Source organism: Giraffa tippelskirchi, chromosome 3 (genome assembly GCF_054371585.1).
Source record: "Giraffa tippelskirchi isolate mGirTip1 chromosome 3, T2T-mGirTip1v1.2.pri, whole genome shotgun sequence".
Classification (NCBI taxonomy): Eukaryota; Metazoa; Chordata; class Mammalia; order Artiodactyla; family Giraffidae; genus Giraffa; species Giraffa tippelskirchi.
In genome coordinates, this window is record NC_137277.1 from 12,359,607 (window position 1) to 12,377,128 (window position 17,522).

General features: G+C 49.8%; 1 protein-coding gene across 43 annotated transcripts in view; it reads right to left on the bottom strand.

Annotated features, from left to right (window-relative positions):
• Positions 1-17,522, bottom strand: part of GOSR2 (golgi SNAP receptor complex member 2) — a 41,397-nt gene that overhangs the window by 6,895 nt on the left and 16,980 nt on the right. For 10 of the 43 annotated variants that reach the window (XM_081576422.1, XM_081576431.1, XM_081576428.1 and 7 more), the window contains one exon: positions 13,548-16,323. In XM_081576422.1, coding sequence (XP_081432548.1) covers positions 16,162-16,323 — 162 coding nt within the window. In that variant the 3' untranslated portion in view covers positions 13,548-16,161. Of the gene's footprint in view, positions 1-5,964; positions 6,265-11,056; positions 13,199-13,547; positions 16,324-17,522 lie in introns of those variants that run through there. The other 33 variants (XR_014078753.1, XR_014078757.1, XR_014078746.1 and 30 more) reach the window with 8 other exon arrangements.

Sequence of the window (17,522 nt, forward strand, 5' to 3'; positions counted from 1 at the left end):
GTGGGGTGAACTAGATCCCAATCATGTGTGGAATTTTCATGGATTGGACTCAGTCTTCAGGCAGGCTCAAACTCCCCGGAGCCCCTCACTTCCCAGGAAGTTGGGTCCACCCCTTGTCCCCATCCCATGACCTCCGGGAGGCAGGGAGAACTCTGGTCCACCACAAGTGGGTGGTTGGAGGGGCGATGCCCTAATGGCCCAGCCCTCAACCCTGAGCTGACACATCCCCTGAAGGACACTGATGGTGTTCTGCAGCCAGGCCTCATCTTTAAGGCTCCTTCCAGCTCCCCCTTCCAAGTGTTCTTGGCCGAGTCAAGCTCTGAGACGCCTTGGTTTCTGCTGTCAGCATTTCCTTCAGTTCAAGAATAAAAGGAAGCCATCCTCTGAGTCCCCATGCCTGTCTCCCACCCCCAGAGTCTTCTTTGCTAGTTCCTGCTGTTGCAACTGTCAGGAGTGGATTTTTGGGTAACTGTTGCCATGGAGACCCTGTCTTGAGTTATTGGGCAAATGCATCCCATCTTTATCCTTATTTGGTACGTGATAGGAATGCGGGTAAAACGGTGAGGCTGAAGGTGCTTCATCTCTCTCCTGTGCCATGCAAGTTGGTTTACCTGGGCCCAAACTTCTTGGTAGCCTGTACCCCATCCCTGCCTTCTTTAAGTCCCTGGCCACTTGCTGCCAATGGAAAGAAAGTCCTGGACAGCTGAGGAGAAGGAGACCTGCTCTCCATGGATTGAATGGGATGGTTCAGATCTGGTGAGCTCTGGCAGCAACTGATCTCCAAAGCAGTGGCCCAGATTCCTGGAGCCATCATCCCCTTGGGGGATTAAACCTGAGCTCCTAGCACCTTCGTTCAAGAGATTAAGCCTGTCTAAAAGCTGAGGAGTCACTCACCTTGACCCCAGCTCCAGCCCACTTCCATAATCCCCGCCACGCACACCTATCCCGCTGCAGCACCCAGGCTTAGCGCCTCGCCTCCGTTTCCCCAAGCGCTCAGCCTCCCACATGCAGATGACTGGATCACCAGCACTATTTTTACCATGTCTCTTTCCTATCCAAGATCTGGCCTCCTCTCCTCATCGTTTTTTCTACCCAATACAGACTCGACTTGCATTGAAGGGCTTTCATCAATTCCTTCCTCTCCCACCAAACTAACCAGCCCTTCACGTCCTCTCTGCCTCACCCCTCCTCACCTCGGCTCCCTGCCCTCTGTAGTTCCAAGTCAGTTCTCCGAAGGCAGCCTCATCCACCCCCTGCCCCTCCCCCTCCACACACTGCTTTTTCTCAGGTTCTGTCCTCCCCCAGTGACTTTCTCTGACTCTCACTGGGAATCCATCACCTTCTTCAAGACCCTCCCTTAGCATCCTTCCTCCACCATGGTTCTTTGCACAGCTGCTGCTAAAAAGGCTTGAGTGTTGGGATGGGGGCAGGGGGTACTAAGACAGAGGGGCGTGTTGAAGAGAGCAGGAGGGTGGTATCGCGTCCCAGCAGCGCTGTCAGCTACACAGGCTACTCCAGGGCTGCGGTCCAACAGGAGCCAAGAGACGGAAAACATATGGCCGCCCCCTCGGTGTCTACGCAGATTTGACAAACTTCCCAATGAAGGCTTCATTGTTACCCAACAGTCAAGGAACAAGGGAAGCAAGAACGCCTGTAAGGCAGAATTCTGGCCTCGTGTGGGGAGATTTCTGGGGAGATTTCTGTTTACGTTGCTACACAGGAGGGAACAGGATCTCCGTTAGAATAGAGCAGGAGCTGGTGAACAGCAGACTCTGCTCTGGTTCTAATCTTGTGGGATGTTCATCAGTTCTCCCTTGAAGGTTAAGGTGGATCCTCCTGTGAATGAGAAGGGTCACTCTTGCTCATCTTCCTCCCACTCTTCATTTATAATATGATTCAGACTGAATTTTTCTTGCCTTGCTGATGAGGTTCATGAAGCATGGAGAGATGATTCTAAATTGTGCAATGCCCCGTCTGCTGTGAGGAGAAGCAGCATCTGGGTTCCCAGACTAGCAGGGGAGTCCTGCCCCCCTACTAACCCCTGCCCCCAGAAGATTCCTAGTCTGGTGGTAGAGACACAGTCCCTGTTCTGAAAAGCTTTTGAGTCAGTTGGCAAGGGGTGGGGCAGGAGGGTGACACACACAGACACACAGAGTTATGCTCAAATGATACATCTAACCAAGAACAGCTGGACGAAAATGTTAGCAAAAGCAAGGAATTGCAAAGGTAGGCAGGATGACGAAGTTAAGATCTGGTTTGGAAGGTTTCCTGGAGGAGGTGAGTGCTGAAGGAATGGTTTGATGAAGAGAAGGGATTCCGAGAGAAGAATGGAGGCATGCATGGCCTGAGACATCCACAGGGGACAGATGGGTGTGTCTTTTAAGGAGTTTGGTTCAGAAATCAAGTCCTTCCAAGCTCTAATTTGACTCTTGATGAGATAAAAAATTGGGGTGGGGAGGCTCAAGGTCTACTTGAATTAATGTTTATTGTGTGCTAGCTTTTCACGTAGCATCTTATAATGTAAATATAAATAGCTTGGGAGGTGAGAACAGAGACAGAGGCATGGCTTTGGTCTTGTAGAGGATTTCCTTGTGAGCCTTCAGTGAGAGACAGAAACCCAATGTAAATCTGCTTAGGTAGGAAAGGGATTTCCTGGCTCCTGAAATTGGGAAGTTTTGAGGCTCAGTTAGGGGCTTAACTGACATTGTCCTCCCTCCCTCCCCTCTCTCCATGTCTCTCTTTCTCAATCTCTCTCTCCCCCAGCTTTGCTTTCCTCTTGGAGGGCTTCGTTCTCAGGCAGCCTCTCCACATGGCTGGAATTCAAGCTCCAGGTTAAGATGTCTTGCTCCCACAGAGTCAGTGATCAGTTAGAATTAGTGCTCAAGGGGCCATGCCAGTCTGAGTCTGCTCCTTCTGAAAGTCTTTCCCAGAAGTCCCTTCCAGCAACTTCTCCCCACCTCCTACTGACCAGAATGGGGTGACATGATTTACCCTTAGCTGCAAGAAAACCTGGAGAGTACAGCATTTTCTACTGGGCTTCCACTAAAAGTAGGGTTTTGTTAGTGAGAATCAAGGGGAGAGAGAAGATTGGTCAGCAAGCCGGCACTGTCTCCAGGAATACCAAACATTCCAATTGGCTCTGTGTGGTCATGTGGTCATTCTTGAACCAACCACTAAGGCCCGTGGGTAGAGTTCACCAGCTGGCCGGGTCTACTTCAGGTGCTTGCCCCCTGCTGGAGAAGGCAACCCTGGTTGCATACTATGGAACAGACTTTTCCATGTGAAGGGGAGATATGCCACCAGCTGAAGGGGATACTGGCTTGTAGTCTGAAGAGGGGACACTGGGCAGATCAACAACATATGCCCATGACAGGAGTTCTCCAGTACAGAAAGAAAATACACCAAAAAATAGCTTTAGAAAGAAAAAATAGCTTCAGGAATCTCCTTTCCTTGACATAATATATGCAAAGTTATATTGCAGGAACCAAATATAGCCATGCTGAGAAAAATGGTTTAGAAAGACATCCTGGTGCGAGTGAACTTGGAGCTGGGGTGTGAAGGAGCTGATGGCTAGAGAGGAGGAGCAGGGAGGTTAAAAACCCAGAAGGAGAAGGGCTACACAGAGGCCAGGAACAGAGCTGTCTAGGAGACAGAGGGAAGGCGGGGTGGACAGCCCACCTTGCGTGTTCCCCTACCCTGCGGCCATGGAGGCTGGAGTTCCTCCCTGCTTGTACCTGGGCCCCAGAAAACCGAAGGCTTCCCTTTCCTCCCGAGTCATTGTCTGGCTTTCACGCAGCCCTAATGAGCATTGTCTTGGCCTGGGAGAGTGGGCAGAGGGGAATGGGGAAGACCCCTAATGCTAAGTTCCAGGGGAGAGGAGGGAGGTGGCTCTGATAAGGAAGGAAGGGCCTAACCCAGTTAGGAAGTGATTGTGGTGGATTTTCCTGGTGAACCACTGGTGGTTCAGTGGTTAAGAGTCTGCCTGCCAATGCAGGCGACATGAGTTTGATCCCTGGTCCGGGAAGATATCACATGCCACAGAACAAGTCCATGGGCCTGTGCTCTACAGCCCAGGAGCCACAACTATCGAAGTCTGCATGCCCTAGAGCCCATGCTCTGCAACAGGAGAAGCCACCACAATGAGAAGCCTGCATACCGCAACTTGAGAAAAAGGCTGTGCAGCAATGAAGACCAGCACAGCCAAAAATAAATAAATAACTTTTTCTTAAAAAGTGATTATGGGACTTCCCGGGTGGTCCAGTGGCTGACTTTGCCTTTCAAGGCAGCAGGTGTGGGTTCAATCCCTCCTCAGGGAGCTAAGATTCTGCATGCCTTATGGCCAAAAAACTAAAACATAAAACAAGCAATATTGTAACAAATTCAATAAAGACTTTAAAAATGGTCCAGATCAAAAATCTAAAAGAAAAAAGAAGTGATTATACAGTCATATTCAAGGGCTATGCCAGTTACTAGACACATCCCAGGAGGCTTTGCTGGCAGCTCAACAATTCACTGTTAAACCTGGGACCTGGGGCCGACTGGTGCGGCAGCAGGGCGAGGAGCCCAGGCACAGACAGCTGGGGTGGGAATCTTTAAGGATGAAAATGATGGGTAAGGAACTTGCTGTTTCCATGGAAACTGACTCTGGGAGGATGAGACATCGTCTAATGGGTAACCCGAGGGGAGAATGCCACCCACCACCAGGCTTTCACTGTGGGTGGCAAGCAGGCACCTCTGGAAGCCATCATTGCAGCTGTGTTTGTGGGCTCTGTCCACCTCTGTCTGCATCCTCTTAGGGACATCACCATCTGGCAACGTGTGTGCCAGTTCACATCACTATCCGAGGGGCCTGGGAGATACTCCCAATCAGAAAAGACCTGGCATGGCTTCCACCACCCTGAGTTAGCTATGCCTGCCAAGAGTATGGCAGAGCGCTGGGTCATGGGACCTAGCTGGGGTAAAGGCCACAGACTAGGGTTAGGACAAGCTGGCAAGGTGAGAATGCCCATGGCAGGGGTGACATGGCATGAGCACTGGACTGGGAGCAGGGCACCTCCACTCTGATTTCAGATCTGTTACATTACCAGCTGGCTGGTAACACCCCCTGGTAGGTCACTCTCTCCCAGAAGGTCCCTAAGACCCCATTCAGCTCCACTTTTCCTCTGTTCTGGGATTTGGAACCTGACAGTTGGGATCTCATCAGCCCCTCATCTCAGCACTACCCACCACGGCACACGGTGTCCTCCCCCCCGAGACCAGCCCAGGCTCTTCTGAGGCTGTTCCACAGGTCCTGAGACAGGCAAGATGCTGCGGTGGCCCCCGTGCCGTGGGCCTTCGCTGCATGGGGCCACCTCACCCCTGAGCTTGGGGTGTCTGAGCACGCAGACAGATGTTCCCGCAGCTCCTGGCTGCCCCCGCATGCTCCCAGAGATGGGTTTCATAAGCTGCCTGTTGCAATTACTCTTCCATTTCCAATAGGTGCTATTTTAATTGGACCTTTCCCTGGGATGAGTGTGGAGGAAAAAGCAATTTGCGGTGTGGGACTTTGGCTCTGGCCCTGAAGATACACAGGATTCAATTTTCTCTCCCCTACCCTTCCTTCTCCTTTCTTTCCCCTCCTCTCCATCTCCTCCCTCCTGGCCCTTCCACTCCTCTGCCATCCCCATCCCCTCCTCTTCATCCATGAGGGGCAGCAGAGTGTGATGGGGGTCTCACAGGCAGGGAAGAAACCCCAAGAATCTTGCTGGGAGCAAGGGAAACAAAAGGGAAGTGATTCAGGCACTGCTACCAGCTCCTGCAGGCTCTCTCAGAAACACTGAAAAATACCGGAAGGCCAGCAATTAAGGAAAAAGACCCCAAGCTGCTATAGTAAGACAGTGACTTCTGGCTTGTCTTTAGCCCATGCCTCCTCCAGAGGTCCCATATTATGGCTCTGGGATATGGTTTCCTCTTGGACACATATTGTTCATTCCAATTTCAATCAATATTTATTAAGTGCGCACTGTGTGCTGAGAGGCAGGGTACAAAGGAGGGCAGAGAATCATGAACCTGTTCTCTGGTACCATGTCTGGCCCCAGCAAACCCTCAACTCCAAGCCTGAGCCCCAGTCACAGAGATCTTCGTGCTCTTTTCAGGATATAACCCGTTCACACTATTCCTTCTGCTGAGACCTTCCTCCCAGGCTGCATCCGGTCAAGTCATTCAGCTGAGATTCAGCGCAAAGGCCTCCTCCTGGGTCTCAGGTGAGTAGACACTACCTGGTACCTATGGTGATGGAGTTTGTGTATTTTATTGTTGTGAGTTAGATGTGCATATTATTGCAGAGGAGTTTGCCAGACTATGGGAGTAGTTAGGTGGCTCAGTGGTAAAGAATTCGCCTACCAAGCAGGAGATGCAGGTTTGATCCCTGGGTCAGGAAGATTCCCTGGAGAAGGAAATGGTAACCCACTCCAGTATTCTTGCCTGGAGAATCCCGTCATGGAGCCTGGCAGGCTACAGTCCATGGAGTCGCAAAGAATCAGACATGACTGAGCAACTAACCAACAACAAAACAACACGGCAGACTGTACTATCCAGATGGCCACATGTATGGCTTGATCCCATCCTATTCTTAACACTGTGACCAACACTTCTCTGAGAGGTAGCGGGGGCTTGTGCCTGCCACTGCCCAAGGAGCATGGTAGAACTGACAGCATGGGACTTCGGAGGCTTGGTCATAAATAAGTACAGCTCCCATCAGGCTCTTTCCCTTGGGCTGCGCACTCTTGGAACCCAGCAACCAAGCTGTGAGGAAGCCCTGGCCACATGGAGAGGCCCCGTGCAGGTGTTCCAGTGGACAGCCTCAGCCAAGGAGTTCGGCGGACACCAAGCACCAGACCCGTGAGTGAATCTTCAGATGACTCCCTCCCCCAGTCCTGGAACCTTCCAGCTGAAGCCTCAGACATCACAGAGCAACCCAACCATACCCTGTCCTAGTCTTTAGAAACGGTGAGATAAAACTACCGAGCGTTGTTAAGTCCCTATGATTTTTTTTTTTTTTTTTCAAACTTTAAGCTTTTTATTTTGTATTGGAGTATAGGATTCACAATGTTGTGTTAGTTGCACGTGAACAGCAAAGGGACTCAGCCAGACATATACATGTATCCGTTCTCCCCCTAACTCCTCTCCCATCCAGGCTGGCACGTAACACTGAGTAGAGTTCCACGTGCTATACAAAAGTTCCTTGATGGTTATCCATTTTGAATACAGCAGTGTTGTTTGTTCGTTTTTAAATCATTATGTATTTATTTGGCTGCGCCAGGTCTTAGTTGCGGCGTGCAGGATCTTTAGAACTAGATGTGGGATCTAGTTCTCTGACCAGGGATCAAATCCGGGGCTCCCTTTATTGGGAGCACAGAGTCTTAGCCACTGGACCACTAGGGAAGTCTCTAAGCCCCTATGTTTTGTGGTGACACATTATTTGAAACTAATGCAGGTGGGACCTTGTGAATCACATTTGTACTCCAAGGCCCAGCTCCATGACTGGTACATAGTGGGCACGCAATGAGTACTTACTGAATGAATGAACCCATGAACTTCAGCAGGTGACAATTCCAATCTAACCTTTCAACCATCATTCCCACTTCTCCTACATCCTCTCCCCAGAGTTCTGCTGTTCTTGGGGAACCTAGGCCGTCCCAAGCCTGCCCTGGATGACATCACTGAGTCCTGAATCGATAAACCCTGCAGCCCACTCCAGCTCCAGCAGTCCTTTAAGCTATTTGGAGTTGGAGCTGCTGGGGCTTGCAGCCCAGAGCATCCTCATTGATCCACGTGATTGATTGTTTTGTCCTCACCACAGTTCTAAGAAGTAGGTCATTATTACCATCCCCATTTGACACACAAGGACACTGAGGCTGAGAGAAAGAGAGCATAAACAAGTGATGGGTGTGGTGGGCTTAGTTGCTCAGTTGTGTCTGACTTTGTGACCCAATGGGTTGTAGCCCATCAGGCTCCTGTGTCCATGGGATTCTCCAGTCAAGAATACTAGAGTGGGTTGCCATTCCTTTCTCCAGGGGATCTTCCCAACCCTGGGATTGAACCTGCTGCTGCTGCTAAGTCGCTTCAGTCGTGTCCAACTCTGTGCGACCCCATAGACGACAGCCCACCAGGCTCCGCCGTCCCTGGGATTCTCCAGGCAAGAGTACTGGAGTGGGTTGCCATTGCCTTCTCCAGGATTGAACCTGGGTCTCCTGCATTGCAGGCAGATTCTTTACCACCTGAGCCACCAGGAAAGCAAGTGATAACAAGTAATAAAGCAGGGGGACTTCCCTGGTGGTCCAGGTTCAATCCCTGATGCAGCCAAATATATAAATTAATAAAAATAAATATTTTTTAAAAGTAATAAAGCAAGGATTTGAATTCAGATCTTCTGATGCCAAATGCAATATTATATCCATGACATCATACCTGTTTACAAAGTCTACCTGGTGAATGCCTGCTGTACTTTCTTTGGGGATATTGGGTCCTTGACTAACAAGCGTATCAGCTGAGTAAGAAGGAACCAGACCTAGGTCTTATACAGTGCTGATTTAACAACAACAACAAAACTTCAGCTACATCTTATGTCCTAGGCTGGGCAGAAATGCTTTTCATATAAACTGCATTGTTCACTGGCTACCAGAGGGGCACACTTTTTCCCTAAGAGATCACAGTCTGGGGCTTCCCTGGTGGTCCAGTGGCTAAGACTCTGTACTCCCAATGCAGGGGTCTGGGGTTCCATCCCTGGTCAGGGAACTAGATCCCACATGCTGCACAAGTAACAGTTCACACGTTGCAACTACAGATTGAAGATCCTGTGTGCTGCAACTAAGAGCTGGCATGGCCAAATAAACAATTAATTGAAAATAGTTTATTAAAAAAGAGAGCAGTCTTGGGATAGTGATATGACTTGCTTGAAGCGACACAATTAATAAGGGACAAAGCTGGGCTGCATACCCAGGCTTGCTTGATTCCAACCACTTAAACTTTTCTGCCTCTGAACAAATCACTTCCATTGACTGCCAAGATCTCAAATACGGGCACATTAGCCACCACGATGAGTCATTATTATTGTTCCCATCGCACAGATGAGGAAACAGGTTTGGGCAATTAAGCCTGTGGTTGTCTTGATAAGAAGTGGTAAAATCAAGATTCTAAGCCATGTCTGCCATGCCCGTCACAAACACCATCCCACCACATACCACCACCCCCATCCCATCAGCTGCATCTCCTTGGTGACCAGGTCCTCCCAGGAGTAATGAGCTTGTTCACACCACACATGAGACTCGTAGCTTCTCCACCAGGTCTCATGAACATGTCATCAGGCAGGCTGTGGGGAGCTCTCGGGGTATGTGGCAGAGCCAGCCTCCTCCCCCGAACCTGTGCCCATTTGGTGGGTGCTCCTGAGAAACTGGCCACGCAGAGCCCTAGCACACCCCCACTCCTGCAAACAGCAGGCTTCAAACCAGGGCCTCGGGGCCAAGGGAGCATGCCCACCCCCTGCCCCACCTCCATCCTGAAGCCACAGATCTCAGGGTGTGCTCAGGGGTCTTTCCCGCTGCCCTGGCTTCAGGCTGGTAGCTGAGAATGCTGACACCCAAGTTCACAGCAAGGCCTTCCTGCAACCCCCGCTCCAGCTTTCTACCCAGTACTTTCCCACTCTTTCCACAGGCTGCTCCAAAACCCCGCCAGCTGAGAACTGAGCTCACACTTTTCCCTTCAAACCAGCTCCTCTCCCCGGGGAGGGATGTCCTCTGAGGATATCAGTCAGTACCATCCTCCAAGCCCACTAATCCATCCACTACACCTCGCTACAGTCCTCCCCCATCCAGGAAGGACTCCAACACCGTTCCAGTCCTCCCCTAGCCCAGGAAGCGCTCCAACACCACTCCAGTCCTCCCCGTCCAGGAAGGACTCCAACACCGTTCCAGTCCTCCCCGGTCCCGAAGGACTCTGACACCACTTCCACCCTGTGTGCAGGAGCTCTCCGCCCTCTGAATGCGCAGTCTCTGGTATCTACCCCACTTGCTTGGCCCTATCACTGCCCCATGACATCTCTTGTAACTACTGACTTTTAAATTTTTATTTATTTTTGGCTGCTCCCTGTCTTTACTGCAGCATGTGGAATCTAGTTCCCCCATCAGTGATCAAAACCAGGCCCCCTGCATTGAGAGCACAGAGTCTTAGCCACTGGATCACCAGGGAAGTCCATAAATTGACTTTTTATGTTAAAAGGGTACAATACTAGGGTTGAGCTTTTTTTTCCCCCCTTATAGGAATATCCCAGGCCTTCTACATCTTTAGTTAAGGGCTGTTTCCTCCAAATAGATGATCTCAGAAAATTTGTTTCAAGGTGTTTTCTCGTTCAAGAAGGTGGCCATGGTTTCCCATCCTGAATTCTGCTCTGGCGGCTACCTGCAAAGGGTCTCCCAAGGCCTCTGCACTGAGCTCCCTGAGAGAGGCTGCTCCCTGCCACAGAAGTGAAGGAGGGGAAGAAATTGTTTCCTAGACACTGACTGTGTGCCCACCCAGGCATACTGCAACAAGAACTCAGACATCAAGAAGCGTTCAGGATTTTCTCTTTAGAAGTTCACAGCCACATGGAGAGAGGTCTGAGGGTCAGCGATGAGCACTCTCTGCTCCTATGGAGGTCCCAGCTCCCCGTTGCCCCATCCTTGCACAGGCCCTGGTGTGAGGAACTCTTAGCAGAGCAGGAAAGTGACCAAGTCAAGTTTTTACCAGATAAAAGTCTGATATCTGGGACTTCCCTGGTGGTCCAGCGGCTAAGACTCTGTGCTCCCAATGCAGGGGGCTGGGTTTGATCCCTGGTCAGGAAACTGGATCCCACATACCACAATTAAAGATCAACGATCCTGTGTGCTGCAACTAAGACCTGGTGCAGCCAAAGACTTAAAAAAAAAAAAAAACTTTGTTATCTAACATTAATACAGAGTCTGGCTGATCATGTTAAAGGCTAATTTTGGAAAGGGGTGGAGGACTCAGAATCCCAAACTGAAAGCCTGAGGAAAGTGCTGAGCATCATGAATGAAGGAATATTTATTTCCCAATTCTCTGACACAAACTGGGTGCCCAACATTTCAGTTCAATCCTGACACTAACTTCCAGATTTAACATCCGACCCCACAGGTTAAGGGTTCCATCTCACGGGCCTGCTTCCCACCTCAGCTGCCAGCTGCAATGGAGTGCCCAGGATACCAGCACATCTGTCCAGGTTGGCTGGAATGAGTCCCAGAAGTTAGAAAAATTCTATACAGTATTCCCCCTTTCCTTCCCCACAGTTCCACCTCCCGTGGTTTCAGTCAACTCTGTTCAACCTCAGTCCAAAAACATTGAATGGAAAATTCCAGAAATAAACAACTCGTAAGTTTAAACTGCACGCAAAACAAAAACCAAAACCTGCCAGCAGGTGCCAGGAGATGAGTGGAGCCAGAGAATCTGCCCAAGCTGTCTTGGGTGAAAGAATATGGGGCCATGGCCCTGGGTTGGAAGGGGCAAGAGGGGGCGGCAGCACCTTCCTTAGGCACAGCCCACACTGAGCGACTGCCCACCCAGGATTCAGCTCCACTCCAGGCTTCTTGAGCCTCGGAGCAGCAGCCACTTCTCAGATGGGCCCTGAGCTGACGCAAGAGAGCTGAGCGCCAAACAGGCAGGGGCACCTCAGCCCTCCCAGCAGCTCTCCCTCATTGCCTTTGACGGTCACAGGCTGATGTGGCTGTTGTTGTTTAGTCACTAAAGTTGTGTCGGACTCTTTTGAGATCCCATGGAACATAGCCTGCCAGGCTCCTCTGTCCATGGGATTTTCCAGGAAACAACACTGGAGTCAGTTGCCATGTCCTCCTCCAGGGGATCTTCCCAACCCAGGGATCGAACCCAAGTCTGCATTGGCAACCCTTCAAATTCTCCATATCCAGGCTACAACCCAAGCCAGTTAAATCATAATGGCTCGGGGTAAGACCCACACACGGGTGTCTTTAAAAGCTCTGGAGAGAACCCGGATATAAGCCAAGGTTGAGAGCCCACTGCCAGTGGGCTGTGGGGATGAGGCAGGGGGGCCTGCACACACCGGAGGTTCTATGGTGGGGGGGATTACCGATGGCACCCGAGGGGGCCAAAGACTGCAGAATTCTCTCACTGCCACCCCCTTCCCTCGGCTCCCAAGTGCTGTATGACACGAACAGACACAGAGGGCGCGGAAGGAACGGACACCACACCCGGGAGCACTTGCCACGTCTGTTTGCAACACACCTGTGTGCTGCGAGACTCAAAAGTGAGGGGAGCTCTAGAAATTACAATGAACTGGGACTTCAGAAGGCATTGCTGGCCATACCCTGAGAGCAACAAGGGACAAGCTGCTACTCAGCAGGAATTTCTATAAGAAAGCAAACTAAATCTTAAGGTGATTCCTCCTCTTCCAAGCGCATCAGGCTAAGGCTGAGCGGAGTGCTGGGCAGACCAGCCCGAAAGGCTTATGTCGCCCCCTAGTGGAAAGATTGAGTACAGCTTCCATTCAACACTTCCAGGAGGTCCTCCTCAAATTCTCCACCCCCCACCTCTAAATTAGGAAAATATTTCAGAGCAGAGAACCTGCCATGTAAAGTGCACTAAATGTGCTACAGCTCTTTACCCAGGCTGTCCCAGTCTCCTGCATCATATTCCGAGCACGGGAGGCAGGCAGGTGGGTGCCACAGTTATGGGCTTGGGCTATGAAGCCAGAGGGGCCGGTTCCTCCAGGACTTCTTGTGGGGCTTTGTGAAAGTCACTGAAGCTCAGCCTCTTGATCTGCACAAAGGGAAGGACTCTCAACCTAAGCTTTACAGTTAGAAGAATCTATGAAGATTACAGGGGTGACCCAGAAACTAACCATGTCCGACTTAAAGTAAGGGCCACAGGGAAGCAAGCAGTCGTCAAGATCTAGGCCCTCCTCTGAGCAAATATGACATCCTACCTCTCAACAGACTATAACAGGTCACGCTTCTCTCTTTGCTGTGCCTCCTGGGCCTCCAGGCCAAGTTAGGGATCCCTCAGAGGCTTCCTGTGGGGCTTCACAACTTGCATGTGAGTGTCCTTTTCTTGGCACTGACATTCTGCTGACTTGTTCCTAGTTTTCACTTCTTTATATTTCACTTAGTTATTTTCTCTAAATCTCCTCAAATCTTTCCTGGAATAAGACAGAAACAAATTAAGACTTTATTTTGGACCTGGTAAGTCTGCTCTTCACTCACATATGCTGAGTTACTTCAGCAAGTTTTCAAATGCTCTAGTCTTTGATTAAGACAAAAGCCTCTAAGACACACATCAGAATAACTTTAGAGATATAAAAGTATTCTAATTCAGAAGGTCCAAGGTAGACCACAGTCATCTATAATTTTTAAAAAGTTCCCCAGCTGCTGCTAAGGCAACCAACCCCAAACCTGGTCTCGGAACAGTGTTTCAGAATCTCTGGCTTGAGAGGAAAAAAGGGGCCATTAGTTATAAAGATGAATGTCAAACTCCTTTACAAAATGTCATTTTCTAAATAAAATAAATGGCAACTTTATTCAACTGATGTGTTTCAAAACCAAGGAGCATAAAGCCAAATTTGCAAGTCAAATCCATTTCAACTCATCAGGGTGAAGGTCTTGAGAGAAAACCCAGCAGTGAAGCCTTCTATAAAATCAAGACTCTCCTACTTACTTGGTCTTGGAGTTTGGCTTTTCTTAACAAGATCACACCTGGAGTAAACATCCACGGAATGAAGGTATTTCCAAGTTTCTAGACAACCCACCTCTCTTAAACCACAACAGGAACACCAAAATTCTTTACAAGATCCCAGAGGCTGCTGCTGGAGCTTAAGAATTCACCCCATCCTCACTAGAGGGCGCTCCTTCCCTGCTCTGGGACCCTTCCCTGTACTCTGAGGACTGTGGAGACAGAGGATCCAGTCAGGCACAAGCGTGTTTCTCCCAGATCACTGAAAGCCAAGCACATGAGGACACGAGGCCTCAGTGCCGCAGGACCTTATGACACACGGTGGCTGCTGTTCCTTACCCTGACGGTTGAAGACCCACAAACTCTCTCCTCTATTTTTGTTACAAAGCGGGAAGAATGGCACTGAAGGTGCAGACCTTACTTCTGGTTCATCAAGGCCAACAATCTCCTGTGAAGGCCAAGTGTGGAAACACACCGGTGTACACTGCAAACAGATGTCACGTCTGCCACCAGAGGGCAGAGGGTTGGGGGGGTTTCTGCCTCCCCTGAGTTCAGGTCCAAATGGCTCAGCTGCTCCTTGTGCATCTTCCAAAGTGCACTGTCTGGCAGGATCCTCGGGTGCCCAGGCTCACAGCCAAGTCTGTGCAGTTTAAAAACCCATTGTGTGGACTGGTAAGAAGCCTGTGCTGGGTCCCTGGGATGACAGGGGTGCTGGTGTGAGGGACATTTCAAACTGGGCCTCCCCAAGTCATAGGTAGGTCGGAAGATGCATCCACCCCTCTGTCTATCCACCAGGCCAGTCTTCACTCTGGTAGGGCCCTCAACCTTTTATGAAGGGATCAGAGTCCCCTTTCCTCGGAAACCCAGGGCCCCTGTTTAGCCCAGACGAGCAGGAGCAACGGAGATGCAACCAAAAGTGTGAAATCAGTACCTTGAAAACTCATTTAAAAATCGGTGACAATTAAGAAATCTTTCCTCAAAAGGGATCTATGCCACAGATGTACCTGAAAAGACAATACTGCTACAGAGACAAGCGGAGGGTAAAAAAGGGAGGTGGACGAGAACACACAGAAAAGAGGAACGAGAAAGGGGAAAGGTGACGGAAGATAGTCCAAATGACAAGCAACAAAGACAGGAAGTAGCTAGGGCAAGGTGTTCAAAGGTGGGGTTAATACTGACCAGGTTCACAGCTCCTCTGGGAAATTCTGAGTGTTATTTCTGACTTGCCCTACTGGGCCTACGGCTGGGAGGGCCTGTGATAGATGAAAAAATATGCTAACCAGGTCTTTCTGGTACTTTCAGTGATTCCTCTCTTTGAACAGACTGGCTTTACAATAAATTTTGCAATACGTTGGGTATTGGTACAGCCTTAATCCAGAGTTGGTCAGAGAAGGAAAAAGGTGCTGGTCCCTGAAAAGAGAGTCTTACAAGGACATACACACCAGGGGCATCCCTAGTGTGGCATCTGCCCTCATTGGCTGGGCAGAATGGGGGCTTGACTGGCAGCTGCTAATATATTTCAAGAAAGGGAAAACAGCCTATTATTAATTAGAGATGCTAAAACTTGAGATGAGACTGTAATAGACAATCACTAACCTCTGCTCACAGCTCCTTTCTAAGGGGCAAAGGCCCAGGCTCCAGTCTTAAAAATCAACTGTTCTATTAACTACTGAAAACAAATTGGTGACTAGGGTCTTCAGTTTCAAGAGAGACCAGGGAATAACAGTGGTCTTGCTTTAGAAAGGAGAAACACCCAGCAACTGTGATGTGGAAAATCATACTTGCTGTCAGCAACAGTGCTCATGCCTCTGCTTCCTCTAGGTGGCGGCTTCCGGGTAAGGACAACAAGTATTAGCAGTCAGCCATCTGCAGATCATTGGGTGGGGGGGTGGGCACAGGAGCCAGCAGCAAGAGCATATGAATCCACCTACTATAGTGAGTGCAGAAAAAGAAGGTCCCTTTCTCCCTCCTGTCTGCTTCTGCTCCAGACTACCTACTAGGAGTCAGAAAGGCTGGATGATGACAGAGTGGAGTCTTGTCTGCAAGCTTGAATAGCTTCCCAGGTGCGTATCAGCTATGAGGAAAAAATCGCCAAGGCCACTCTCCTCCTCCCCTTTCCTCATCCTCCCCAACCCTGGCTTCCCTTCCTTCCCGCAGTGAGAGCGAGTGTGAGCAAGAGAACAGGTACTTCCTTCATTTCCTAAGCACCGCGCGTCTTGGTAGCATGAGTTTTCCCCCCAAGATGTCACAAGAAACAGAGGTCTGAAACTCCCACCAGGTCACAGGTCACAATTACTTCCGAGGGGTCTTCACAGTTAAGACGGGCACACACATTTCAGAGGGCAGCCCCTGGGCACCCCCTCTTTCGCGCACACACACTCACGCACATTCTCACGCCCTGGGACGGGCATTCAGCCGCGGGGCCTGGCTGGCTCAGGTCAGGTACTGCACCACGAGGAACATGACCACACAGGTGAGCAGCATCCCACCGATCATGAAGTACTTGTCCTGGAAGGCCCGCTTCTCGATGAGCCGCATCACCGTGTTGGACAGGCCGAGCATGTTGGCGATGTCAAGGATCTTCTTCTGGGTTCCCTGGGGCAGACAAGAGGAGAACAAAAAACCGTGATCACCTCCTTGTGCCTAGGGTGGGTGAATGTCATCATGAGCTGCGATGGACCAACAGTCTCTCGGTCACACCTAAAGCATACAAGCAGCAGCAACCAGACATAGATCAGGCTCCTTCAATCAAGGTCGCAGAGCAAAGCAAGGGGGACAGGAAAGTCTTTTCCACAAATGTGCTGGAACAAATGGCTGGATAATGGGCATCTTGCGCACAGAGCATATATACACACATATTCATAAATGTGGGCTTCCCTTGTAGCTCAGTCAATAAAGAATCTGCCTGCAATGCAGAAGACTCGGGTTCAATCCCTGGGTGGGGAAGATCCCCTGGAGAAGGAAATGGCAACCCACTCCAGTATCCTTGCCTGGAAAATCCCATGGACAGAGGAACCTGATGGGCTGCAGTCCATGGGGTCGCAAAGAGTTGGGCACGACTGAGCGACTAACACTTCATTTCATACGTATATGTCTGTATGTATAATGCGTAAGAACGTGTGTTAAAAAATGACCATTGATTCACATTATACACAAAAATTTCATCATAAAGTTAAACATACAAGCTAAAACTATAACCTTCTAGAAGAAAACAGGAGAATATCCCCAAACTGGAAATAATCCAGGTGCATATCAACAAGAGGATGGATTAACAGTGTTATGTTCTGTGCACAATGAGATACTGCTGCGCAATAAAAAGGACCTGACGACACCATGTAACGACATGAAAGAGCCTGGAACACTCCCGAGAGGAATGTGAACATCTACATTAAGTTCAGTAACAGTCAAAACTAATATATGATGAAATAAGAAGAGTGGCTGCCTGGGGTGGAGGGGCGGGCAGGAGCAGACTAACCTGGAAAGGGAATAAGGGCTCTTTCAGGGGTGATGAAAACGGTCTAGTCTTGACAGTAGGGAGAGTTACAAAGGTATATGTAGGCATTTGTCAAAATTCCATGACCTATACAAGTTAAGATCTGTACACCTCAGTGAATGCACATCATACCTCCATAAAGAAGTTCTAAATCAGAATATTTTATATTTAAAAAGAAAAAACGGGTTTCCCTGGTGGCTCAGATGGTAAAGAATTGGCCTGCAATACGGGAGACCCGGGTTCGATCCCTGGGCTGGGAAGATGCTCTGGAGAAGGAATGGAGACCCACTCCAGTACTCTT